Source organism: Stegastes partitus, unplaced genomic scaffold, assembly GCF_000690725.1.
Source record: "Stegastes partitus isolate 25-593 unplaced genomic scaffold, Stegastes_partitus-1.0.2 Scaffold1150, whole genome shotgun sequence".
NCBI lineage: Eukaryota > Metazoa > Chordata > Actinopteri > Pomacentridae > Stegastes > Stegastes partitus.
In genome coordinates this window covers 100,272-112,946 of record NW_007578881.1, presented here as the reverse complement: position 1 = coordinate 112,946, position 12,675 = coordinate 100,272, and the positions used below count along the sequence as shown (strand labels likewise).

Below are 12,675 nucleotides of genomic sequence, written 5' to 3'. Positions count from 1 at the left end.
ATAAGGTAAAGCTAACACACCTAAACCTTCTGTACTTATTTTCATGCAACTGGATTTTTAAACACGTGCCTTTAAAAGAAAAGTAAATCTGAGTTGCGTCCCTGTAAACGTCTTCCAGTGATATGAGGGGACCCCAGTTGATTAGTCTGATGTTCAGTTCAGGAATATATCCCCCCTCAATAAAATGGAATCCTGGAGAAAAAAAAAAGGCTCCAGGAAAGTTCTGATGGAGGTTTGCTACAAACCCGTGGTCGGGTTGTGGTACGCTCCCCCGAGTTCAGTTTGAGGAGAACACCCAGAGCTCTGTAGAGGGCCCTCATCTCCCCCGTCCTGCGGAGGTGGACTGTGTACCCTTGACCTGATGGAGTGGGGAAATTCTGGTGAGCTGCGGGGCGAGGAAGGCATGTGAGGCTCTGCGGTGACGGAGGACGGCTGCGGTTGGAGGGCTGACGGAAGTGGAGCCGAGCCGGGGGCCGCCGGGAACCCCAGCTGGAGGTCCTGTGGTCTGTGTGCGAGGGAGTCCACGTGACATGCCACACTGTGCTGCTGGGAGGCTGTGAGGGGAGAGGAGGGCAGTGACATGGGCGTGTCCGTCCAGATGGAGGCAGTCTGAGGGGAGGACGGCGACGGGTAGGACTGAGGGGAGGCAGGGTGGTGCAGGTAGGCGTGGTGTGCCGGGGAGCAGTGCGTGGGGCAGACGACTGCGGGTTGTGGCACTGATGGCATGAGGGTCTCCATGAGCTGAGCCATTCTCCTCATGACGTGCCCGAGGTCGGCCACTTCCCTCCGGAGGGTGCTCACCTGCAGACACAAACACAAAATCATCTTTAAGAAGAAAAAAAACGTGCCTTCAGGAATGGAAGTGGGAAACAATCTGACTTCATGCACGCAAGTAAAAAATAAAAGATATTTTACAGTACAGTACGACAGAATATGAAGCTTCCTGTTTCATACTGTAATTAGACTTTCCAATAATTTGCTGTGTTGCTGCTGTAAACCAAATGACATTTTCTTCTTTTTCAGTGTATGAACTGCAGACACACACCATAAATAACAATGTGTCTTTAATATTTATGACACAGCACTGAGATCTACTAACACCCCTTAATATTTAAAAAAAACACAACACTAAAACACCTACAACAATAAAGAACAAAGGATGAGGCAAGTTAATTTTTTATGGATTGGGAGCAAAGGGAGCAATGTCTGACAAATTGTTGTCTATTAAATATATTTTACAAAGGAAAATGAAAAAAAAAAAGAAGCTTTTCTCAGCGCATCAGTGTGAGGTTAGCGATAATATTCTTAGCTGCCTTAGTCACGACTCTAAAGAATGCTTCATGAGCCGTTGGGCAAATGTTTGTCTTCAGTTCACACAGAAATTTCACAGTTGCCTTCTGTTAATGATCATTTTTGTTTTCTGCCATGTGATTCTTACAGTTTTGAACCGTATTTTGGATGAACAGAAGTGCATTTCATGTCTCTGCATAATGGTTTTAATGAGCAGTGGTGAAGTTGACGGTTCTTGCTCTGGATTGAGACGCACGGGGGATTTATAGAAAATTATGCGTACATGTAATTAAATGCAATTTTCTTTCACTCTTTCCCGCTGACTCTCTTTACAACCGCGTGCTCAGTTACTGCTAATGCAGATGGAGCCGACTGCAGCTGCTTCGCATTTAAAAAATGGCGAGACGGCCACGAGGAACGCAGTGTGTTTGTCGCTTGAGGTTAGTGATAACACAACACTGTAGAAGTACTTCGAGTAAATAGTGGTGCATTAAAAATAACACTTAAGCAAAAGTATTTCATTGAGATAAACTTCCTCCTGCAGGACTGTAAAAGCGTAATTGTACTGTTGTGGTTGGTTGAGGTGGAGCTCATTATCTTCAACGACTGATTATTTGTATTGTGCATTAATCTGCTGGTTGTTTGCTCCATTAATTAATTGTTTAATTTGTCAGGCTTTTGAAAACACTGAGAAATCCCTAGTTGTGAGAATATTTGCCAATTTTCTGTTGATTAATCGTCTCAGGTGTACTTGTGTAAACTGTTGGTTAGTGTTATTTAGAACAAAACATTCTATTTTATGTGTTCGTCATAAGTTTTGGGTTCAAAAAAATCTTAATTTGCAAAGTAATTAAAGCTCTAAATGTAGGGAATTAAAAAAAAAAAAAGTACTAAATTTGCCTCTGAGATGTGAAATGAAGAACAGTGCACCACCAACTCCTCAGCGAGGTAACAAACTTCATGGCGCCGTGGAAAACGAATCACACCGAGCGCAGCATGAAATCAGATCACAACTGCAATTATTCCTGACTGACTTTCTTTTTTTTTTTTTTTTTTCTTCTACAGCAATATGAGTTTATTTGGGGATGCTAGAAACAAATACACTAGTTGCTCCTCTGTGTTATCTCTGCAACCGTAGCAACTCAGCAAGTACTGGCGATAGTATTAGACTGAACCACACTTGCTGTTACCGTGGTAACCATAGATGCCACAGAGTTAATAAAGACCTCACAGACCTCCTCCAGGAAAAATCAATTTTTTTGCCTTGTTTACATGTAGATATGTGAGAGGAGAGCAGGGTGGAGACTTCATAGATCTGCAGCATAGAATTATGGTATAAATTATATATGTATGTATATATATAGTTGAAACCAGAAGTTTACATACACTGTATAAAAAGACATATAACCTTCTTTTTTTCTCAGTCTGATATTAAATTAGACTAAACTTTTCCTGTTTTAGGTCAGTTAGATTACCAAAATTATTTCTATTTGCTAAATGCCAGAATAAGGAGAGAGAGAACTTTTTAGAGAATTCTTTTTCATTATTTTCTCCAAAGTCAGACGTTTACATACACTAAGGTTACAATGCCTTCAGACTATTTGAAAAAGCCTAGATGATGATGTCACGGTTTAGGAAGCTTTTGATCTGTTAATTGACAACATTTGAGTTCATTGGAGGCACACCTGTGGATGTATTTTAAGACACACCTCAAACACACTGCTTCCTTTTGTGACAACGTGGGAAAATCTAAAGAAATCAGCCAAGATATCAGGAAGAGAATAGTGGACCTCGACAAGTCTGGTTCATCCTTGGGAACATTTTCCAGATGCCTGAAGGTTCCACGTTCATCTGTTCAAACAATTATACACAAGTATAAACACCATGGGAATGTCCAGCCATCATACTGCTCAGGAAGGAGACGGATTTTGTGTCCCTGAAATGAAGTCTTATGGTGTGAAATGTGCGAATCAACCCCAGAACAAAAGCAAAAGACCTTGTGAAGATGCTGCTGAAGCTGGTAAGAGAATCATTATCCACAGTGAAACCAGTCCTGGGCCAACATGGGCTGAAAGGATACTCAGAGAGGAAGAAGACATTACTCCAAAAGCAACATAAAAAAAGTCAGATTACACTTTGCAAATGTGCACAGTGACAAAGACCTTCATTTTTGGAGACATGTCCTGTGGTCTGTTTGGCCTTAATGACCATCGTTACATTTGGAGAAAATGGGGGAAGCTTGTAAGCCTGAGAACACCATCCCAACTGTGAAGTACGGGGGTGGCAGCATCATGCTGTGGGGGTGTTTTGCTGCAGGAGGGAGTGGTGCACTTCACTAAATAGATGGCATCATGAGGAAAGAAGATTATGTGGAAATATTGAAGCAACATCTGAAGACATCAGCCAGGAAGTTAAAGCTTGGGCACAAATGGGTCTTCAAATGGACAATGACCCTAAACATACTACCAAATTAGTTACAAAGTGGCTTCAGGACAACAAAGTCAATGTTTTGGAGCGGCCATCACAAAGTCCTGATCTCAATCCTGTGGAAAATTTGTGGGCAGAGCTGAAGGTGTGTTGAGCAAGACGGCCAACAAACCTGATTCAGTTACACCAGTTCTGTCACGAGGAATGAGCCAGAATTCATCAAACTATTGTGAGAAGCTTGTGGAAGGAAACCCAAAACGTTTGACCCAAGTCATACAGTTTAAAGGCAACGCTACCAAATACTAAGGAAGTGTATGTAAACGTCTGACTTTGAAGAAAGTAGTAAAAAATTCTCTCATTATTCTGACATTTAGCAAATAAAAATAATTTTGGCAATCCTAACTGACCTAAAACAGGAAAAGTTAAATCACGTTCAATGTCAGACAGTGAGAAAAAAAGGTTATGTGTCTTTTTATACTGCGTGTAAACTTCTGGTTTTAACTGTACAAAGAATTTAAGGTATTATTGTCAAGTAAAAAAAAACTTTAAAATCACCAACTTGGATACACAAAAATGTGGTTTAATTAACGACCACAGAGGGAGTTTTAGAACACAATACTGGACAGGAAAACCCATCTTTCTTGTAATTTAAATGAAAAAAAAAAGAAACCAGTAAGTGGTCTAATTCCACACAGATGTATTCATGTAAACGTTTTACCTACATGCAAGCACAGAGACCATTTTGATGAACAAACCACATGTAATGTCTGCAATAAGAAGTCCAGCTCCTCACTCAGACCAGTGTGAATTGTGGTAATGAGGCCACAGATCCAGTTTGCCTCTCATGTCTTGAGGTAATTGATTCTCACATTCATACCACTGCCATGGAGTTGACTTTTCTGGTTGTGTATTAACGACAAACTTTCAGGAGGAGAACGCCACAGGGTTGACAGCACCTTGTTATAAACTTGGTATTTTCTGGTAGGCCATTTTGGGTCAAAATATCGGTCTCGTGCCTGCCGTTGTACATGTAACATCAAGCTGCTATAATTGGTCATTACACTGATGAAGGGGGGGGGTGGTGATTAGCTGCTCGCTGCACGTGGCACGTCCGCAGAGGGCACGACCACGAAGCCCTGCCAAGGTGCCATCTGTTTCTGCCAGTCAAAGCACTCATGACCATTCATCAGGCCAATCACACACACATCAGTGCCACTGGCTGCACATCAGCCCTCAGCAGGACACACAACTCCAGGTGGGAACTGCTCCAGTCGCTGGATGAATATGTCAAGAGGTGATCAGTCTGAGCATATTGTGATCACGACACACCGAACCAGACCGAAGCCTCTCTCTCTCTCTACAGTTTACTACACATAGAGTGCGTGCATGAATGCATTTTTAAAAATGTTGCACAAATTCTTTTCTCCCACTCAGACATCAGGTAATGGACAGAATCTTTTCAGTATCTTGTCACATCAAGGTTGTTTAACTTTGATCTACCGTAGCGAGTCGGCGGGTAATACCAGAGCTTTAACCGAGCAAAATAGTCTCTCTCCCTCTTTCACAGTTGTCCCATCCCTCCTTCTCTCAAGTGGCTGATAAAAGCCTGGGTCTAAACTCTGGCTCTGATAAAAATAGAAAAGCTGAGAGTGGCAGGACAGTCCAATCTGACACGCTGTCAACATGATTCCGGTACTCCCACATCAGAGACGAGCGTCTGTGGAGATGGTCGGAGAAAACAGCTGCAACAGATGACCAGCACCCAGGTACATGTTAAACCCCTGCCCCCCCCCTGCAAAAAAATCTGTAAAAGCATTGTGGGACCAAACAAAGCTGATGCCAACTTGTCCGTGTGGCTTACAAAAAAAAAAAGAATCTGAATAAGTGTTTAAGACTACAGCGCATAATCCACCGTATTAAGCAACTTCTGATTCATCACATTGCACTGAAATCCTGATTGCCCACTGGGCCGCCTGGGTGATCATGCAATTACAAAAATGTCTGTCTTTGCATGCTGTTTGGCACAATCTAACACTCATATGTCATGAATAAATATTCTCTTGTAGTTCATTTACATTTTGTTATTTAAATTTCTGTTTTACATAAATACTCCGCTGCCCCCCAGCTGACCAACTTAAAAAAATAAAAATTGCCTCTTTAAGTCTACGTGCTGTTTAAAAATTCTGCTCTAAGTGCTTGATTTTGTTTCTTTACAAAAGTGGGTCGCTACTGCTGAGCAGGCAAGTGTGTGCCTCACTCAGCATGTGTATCATTTCGTAATGCCTTTCTAGCTGCCTCTTCTGGTAATTACAAGTGCAGTCACTCAGGCTGCACAGGCAACGCTCCCATTGTTGCAGCAGCTCTCCTGTGTGGCGTTATGATTTCCTCGACACGGCGCAGAGGTCGCCGCGTTAGGCCTCGCTTCAGTCCTGTTAATGCCCTATTCATCTCCCGCCGGAACGAACCCTTCCGATGCACAGCTATGGTTTTAAAGTCAAAGGGCGGAGGTAAGAGGCCGCGGTTAAGAGGCTGGGCTGCTGTATTGCTGTGCGCACACAATTTGTAGTTCATTAAAATGTTGCCACGCTCGTGCGGTTCAGGTCAGAATAAGCAAATACGTTAACCCTGTCAGTTGCTGGTTCAAATGGATGGGTCTTACATTGGAAACTGGCATTCGTGTTTTGCCATTCAAGCAAATAGTAAAACAGCGATTGAAAGAATATACCATCTTATAACATATTAATGAACTTTTTTGTGGAGAAAAGGTGTGTCTTACTCACAAAGGCGTAAATCAGGGGTGGGCAATCCTGGTCCTCGAGGGCCACAATCCTGCATGTTTTAGATGTTTCCCTCTTCCAACACACCAGATTCAAATGATCAGCTCATCATCAAGCTCTGTAGAAGCCTGATAACAATCCTGATCATTTAAATCAGGTGTGTTGGAAGAGGGAAACATCTAAAACATGCAGGACTGTGGCCCTCGAGGACCAGGATTGCCCCCCCCCCTGACGTAAATCCTTCAGTCAACCTTTTTTTTTATCCATCATCAGTTATGGTTATACTGGCATAAAAAAGTAATATCTGCATATCTGCCAATATTGTTAGCGTTTTGTTATTTTGCTTGGAATGAAAACCGATAAAATAATGCCGGGATTTTGCCGACATTTACTGCCGTGCACATGATGACGACAGGAGATATGTGATGTTACCTAAAGATAGATAAATAGCCCACATGTATCGGTGTCGGTATCGGTTGATATCGCAATCGGAAATTGATAGTTGGACAATATTGGCATATCGGATATTGGAAAAAAGGCAATATCGTACATCCATAGTTTCGGTTCAGAACACACCGTTGTTTTCTGTATGAGACAGTTGGGTGCCAGTTGAAGCAGTGCAAAGAAAACAGTATCTTATCTACTTACACGGCACTTCTTGGCAAACTTGGCAGAAAAAAAAAATTCTTTTTAACTATAAATTAAATTCAAATTAAATCATCATGTCAACACCAAGATTTGGAAACTGTCTTTAAACTACGACTCTCCACATAAGGGGACGATCTGTAGAAGCTGCGAAAATTGAGTGTTGAAGAGAGAACATCTTGGTATTCTTGGTCTATTTGTTGTAACGTTTGTGCGCCTTTATTGTTTTGTATATTGTGCATCCTTGTAAAAGATCTCAGCGGGTCCTCCCTGTCGAAATAAAGGTTAAATAATTAAATGAAACAAAATTAGTTTGCTGCGTGACTCTGTGGGAAACGNTCTCAACAGGTCCTCGCTCTCTGATTTTAATTAAAAAATCGGTGTCTTGCTTTTTTTTTGTGTTAATTATTGTATTTTTATAAAGCAGCGAGGAAGCATGAATGGATGACTGGTTTGACTTGACCACCGTAAACCCCTGAGGGAGGGGGATTGAGTCAGCAATCTGCGTGTTACTGCCTCAACGCTAAGCAAATGTAGTAAAGTCAACACATATTAAACTGAATTAATCTATTTATTGACAATAAATCATTTTGTTTCTTGTACCTGAATGCACCATATAGAATAAGATGTCTTCATTTTCCACTTCGTGTGTGTGTGTGTGTGTGTGTGTTTGCGTATCAAATCAAGCGCCTATGGTGATCCGTGTGGACGGATCCAAGTGTGGATTAACAACCTACAAGACCACGCTGAGAGTCTTCCTGTCAAGCAGCGGTAACCCACAGAGACGGAGAAAGTCTGTATATAAACTGTGAAAATGCTGTGCCATTGTCTTTTACGCTCCTCCTTTTTTAATCTTCATCAAGTTTCCTCTGAGAAGAAGAAAACACAAAGGATTTTACTTCTCCATCTTTTTTTTTTTCTTCCTCATGTTTTTCCTCTCTTCATGTCTCTTTTCTCCTCTGCCTCTGCTCATCCCATGATGCACACTGAGGCTTAGCGGGAGGAAGCAAACACTCCTCCTCACCTGCCAAAAGTCTAATGTCAATTTAGCCACTCGCCACTCAAAACCGCGGGATGCAGCACGAGAGTCTGGGTGTGTACGTGTGAATGGCTTATTCCAAGCTGGACAATGAGGCGCTCAAATCTATGACACATATGCAGAGGATCCAATGCAATCATAGGTATAGCGACAGTACACAGCAAATCTGCTATACATAGAAAAAAATACCAAAAAAGCTGTGAAGAATTTATGGCCTTATTTACTGTTTTATGGTTCATTTTTTGGTTCATTACTTCTTTCAGTCCCTTCATCCGTCTTCAGTCTGACATGCTGATACAGCCATATGGCTCGTGCTTCCTTGAGCCCACCTGTCTGTCTCTGTCTCACCACACACACATACAGAGTCATGTTTCCATCACTTCAGAGGACTCGGCTTACCGTCATTTCCTGGAGGTTTAACCTAACCCTAACCCGCCACTACTTCCTTAATCCTAACCTCAAACCAACCTTAAAATTCAAGGATTCACGGGAGTCCTACCTGCTGGTCGAGGTGTCGCAGTTGTCCTCTGGTCTCTTCTGCTTTCGCTGCTAACTCTGCCGTGCTGATGTGCAGCAAATCTGTGACAAATTAGCAAATTATAAATCACTTCAAGCGAGTGCAAACTTCCACCCAACAGTTGTTGCATCAAGGTGGCAGATAAATACTGCAGGCTTTCAAAGACATTAATTAGCCTCATTACTCCAAAGTGCGGCAGCGTTTTGCATGAGAACATTTTTCACTGCGACTGTAAATGTGATATGTGAGAGGTTTACTGCTGTGTGTGCGATGATGTGAGGACCTGTTGGAGAGGCTGAGGCACTGGTTGGTTCTTTGACGGGACAACCTTGGCTGGTGGGGAAGGAGAAGGAACCCTCTGTCCCCTCGCTGTCCTCAGTACCATCCACTATCCTGCAGGGACACAAAAGAGTTGGTTGTGGAATCATTGTGACGTTGCTTAAACAAGGTCTTCAAGGAGCAGTTTTAGGAACAACTTATTTGCATTTTTTTTTGCAGAGTTAAGTTTGAGATCACTCTCGTGTGTAAGCCAATTAAAACGCTGGAGCTTCTCCTGGGGTTCTGCTGCGAGTAGCTGTTGTCACTTCTCAAAATGCACCTCTTCCATCTCTGTCTACGACAGCTCCCCTCCTTAGCTCCTCAGGACGGCACTGCCGTCACAGAAAACAGATTTAAAACTTCAGTATAGCACGACATACAGAGAGAATCATCTAATGCTGATAGGCTCAATCAGCATTGTGTGAATTTGTTTGGCAAGGTCTGGAATTCAATAGATGTTCATTTATATGTAAAAGTCTTGCTTTAAGAATGTAAATGAAATCCTTCAACCAGCACCTTTAAATTTCACCAATTAACGCATCCTCTTTGTCCCTCTAAAGCCCAGAACCCAAGTGCCGAGAAAAAAGCGTAAAAAACAAACAACAAAGCAACCCAAACACAAGCTTAATATCATGAGATTTCATAAAAATCACACAATTACTTGTCTCAGTTAAATATTTGCCAAAAATAAATATTTTGCTCTAAACAGATTCTGTAAAAAACGAAAAATTTTGCCCTCTGTGACAAAACTGTGAAGCTATGATTGGTTCAGCTGCAACCAACAATCACGTGACAAAAATTCTGAGAGTTTTTGGTTGAACTGCAGACTCTGAACAGCTGTGGCTCTGGTGGTAGAGCGAGTTGTCCACTAAATGCAAGGTTGGTGGGTCAGTTCCCCGCCGCCCAACATGTGGCACTGAAGCCAAACTAATATTACCAATAGCAGGAAGGCACATGGCAGCTCTGTTGGCATTGTGTATGTGAATGGGTGAATGAGAAACACTTTGAGTGCCATTAAAGTAGAAAGGCGTCAGTTTCTATGTGAAAGCCAATTAAAGATAAACTTTATTGATCCCACAGTGGGGAAAGTTCACCGTTACAACAACGCCAAAAAAATACATTTTTAGTAGAGTCACCACTTTTTTCCCAGTATTGGCAACATGTATTGGTATTTTGGAAAGAAAATTGCGGATGTTGATTTTTTAGGTTTTTAAGATCTTTGTAAAATAACCAAATAAAATTCCATTTTGTGTTTTTTCATTTTCATGAGTTATGTCATTCTAACTTCGTCATAGACCTTTTTGCGTTCTCTTTACTTTTATCCATGGTTTGTGCTGCTTCCATAGCGGTGCAGGACTTTATACTGAAGTTAAAATAAAATCATCCAACAGTGAGCAAAAATGTGACTGAAGCCAAAGATGCCCACAAACTGCTGAGGTTCAGAGGGTTGGGTAAAAGCGTAAAAACACCAACTGTCATTTTTTTAGCTAGCTGTCTCCAACTGCTTCCAGTCTTTATGCTAAACTATGCTAACCACCTCATTGCTGATTCATTCTATTTTCTGTCAAGCTCCCCTTTGCAAAAAAAAAACAACAACCTTCCTCCATCCCTGCACCCTGCTCAATAGGCCACATTAAAGAAGATCGGGTTCTCTAAATTCAATTTGAGTTTGACAAAGTTTAGCAAATTAAGCATTGAAACACACACACACACACACACACACACACACACACACACACACACACACACACACACACACACCTACACACACACACACACTGTGAGTTGCTTTCGACTCAGCCATAGTTTGTACCACATGCACCACTCTGAAAACTGACAACAATACCATAACACAGACTCACAGAGATACAGGCCTCGACAGGCCGACAGACAAATCAATGGTGATCAAACTCACCTGGGGCTGAGGTTGGAAGGATCCAAAGTTGTGAGGGTAATTTCCTGGATTTTCCTCCGAGACCTGCTGGAGATCTGTGCCATGGTCTTTTGACGGGGCCGGCACAGAGGAGACTTCCCACCTGCGTCCCTGAGGTTCACCGCTCGATTCTGCTCTGATGACAGAGACACAGACATAGCCTCCTCGTCTTCCTCCTCCTCTGCGTCTTCCTCGTCTTCCTCCTGCGCCTCCACGATGGGCGGATAGCCCTGAACCACTCGGCCGTTCCTCCTCACCCCAGACTGCAAATTGACAAAATAAAATAGCTGTTGAAAGCAGCACCAAGGAACAACGGCTCGTGATTTGAGGACGTGTTGGATGCTCGGAGAACTTTTAGAGGTTACATAACTACGAAAGAAGCTGACATGAAATTAAAATCTGTTTATCTGAGTCATGTGAGGCATGTGTATTCATGACATCTTTGCTTAAATGGCTCTTTTTCAAGAAAACGTAAATCTCCATATTCAAATGTTGCCGTCACATTTTTGTGCTTCCTCTAAAGGTGTTGAAGCTGAATTTGCACAGTCAGTACTGTGACCCTGAAAGACACAAAGGGTTCTTTCAAGTACATAGAAATGCACTTTCTATGTCCTGAGCAAGGAGCAGCGCCACTCAGCGGGATTTATGAGCGACAGGGGTGACCAAAAAGCCTCAGATCAACATTTTAGGAATAGTAAAGGCAACACCGGTGAACTCGGACATCTGTCTCAACAAACACAGAGGCCTGTTATTTTTGTCAAGCGTCCGCAGTGTGTCGTTGCTAAATTGTCGGGGAGCTGATCAACTGTAAGACGAGGACACATCCTGATAACAACAGTAACCTATCGATTGGCCTATGACCCATCTTTCTGAAGCCAAAATACCCCCAGTGTGAGGTTAATGGTTCCGACAGACGAATTGATTCTGCTGTAAAATATCTGAGCAGCTTGACAGTGTGTAGAGCATTTCATCGCCCTCTATTCTGGTGGCGCCGTGATTTAATGATCGCAACTAATTTTGTGCAGAATTGATCTTTTTTTTTTTCAACCTCCCAACTATATAAAAAAAGAATCTCTCCATCTGAATCATTAAGTCGAAAAGAATGATTGCTTCCATTATCAGTGATGGAGGTCTGCTGCCGGGTCGACCTACGGACTTTTCACTGGGTAGAAAAATCGATCTGTGCTTGATTTGAGTTTCATTATTTTTCTATTGTGAGCCGATGAGCATATCGCAGACGGTGTGTTAACAAACAGCACGAGTTGATCTGACTGGTCTGCTGAATTGAGGCGACCTGTCGCTGTTTGTGTGTGAGCGTGCGGTTTGTTACCTGAGTCTCCAGGGCGGTTGTGGACAGTCTCGCTTTCACCTGGAAGACAGCCAGAGAGGAAACCCACAGTAAATGAACTGCAGGGAGAAGCAATCAACATGTGCTCTTTCATTTCTCAGGTCTAATTTACAGAGGAGCCGGTTCACAGGGCTCTACAGTAAATTATTTTCTGAGGTGAGCACAAGAATGTGATGCATGAGGATGGAAAATAATTCGCCTTAATGCACTGATACTGCTGTGTTGCACTCGAACGGCAACGTTTTAGCCACAAACAGCTCTCCATCCTAAACTGCTTCCTTCCTCCTGACTTCATTTAAACTCAGTGCTGGGATCTGGGCTGGCCCTCTGCACATAGGCTTCACCTAAAAGCCCTGCGGCATGTGTGTGTGTGTGTGTGTG

At 42.6% G+C, this 12,675-nt stretch overlaps 1 protein-coding gene across 1 annotated transcript in view; it reads right to left on the bottom strand.

Moving 5' to 3' along the window:
• Nucleotides 1-237: 237 nt before the first annotated feature.
• kcnh8 (potassium voltage-gated channel, subfamily H (eag-related), member 8) overlaps nt 238-12,675 on the bottom strand; it is a 44,700-nt gene continuing 32,262 nt past the window's right edge. The window contains exons 10-13 of the mRNA XM_008296763.1: nt 12,277-12,315; nt 10,929-11,077; nt 8,953-9,088; nt 238-801 (exon numbers count right to left, since the gene is read on the bottom strand). Coding sequence (XP_008294985.1) covers nt 238-801; nt 8,953-9,088; nt 10,929-11,077; nt 12,277-12,315 — 888 coding nt within the window. The remainder of the gene's footprint in view (nt 802-8,952; nt 9,089-10,928; nt 11,078-12,276; nt 12,316-12,675) is intronic.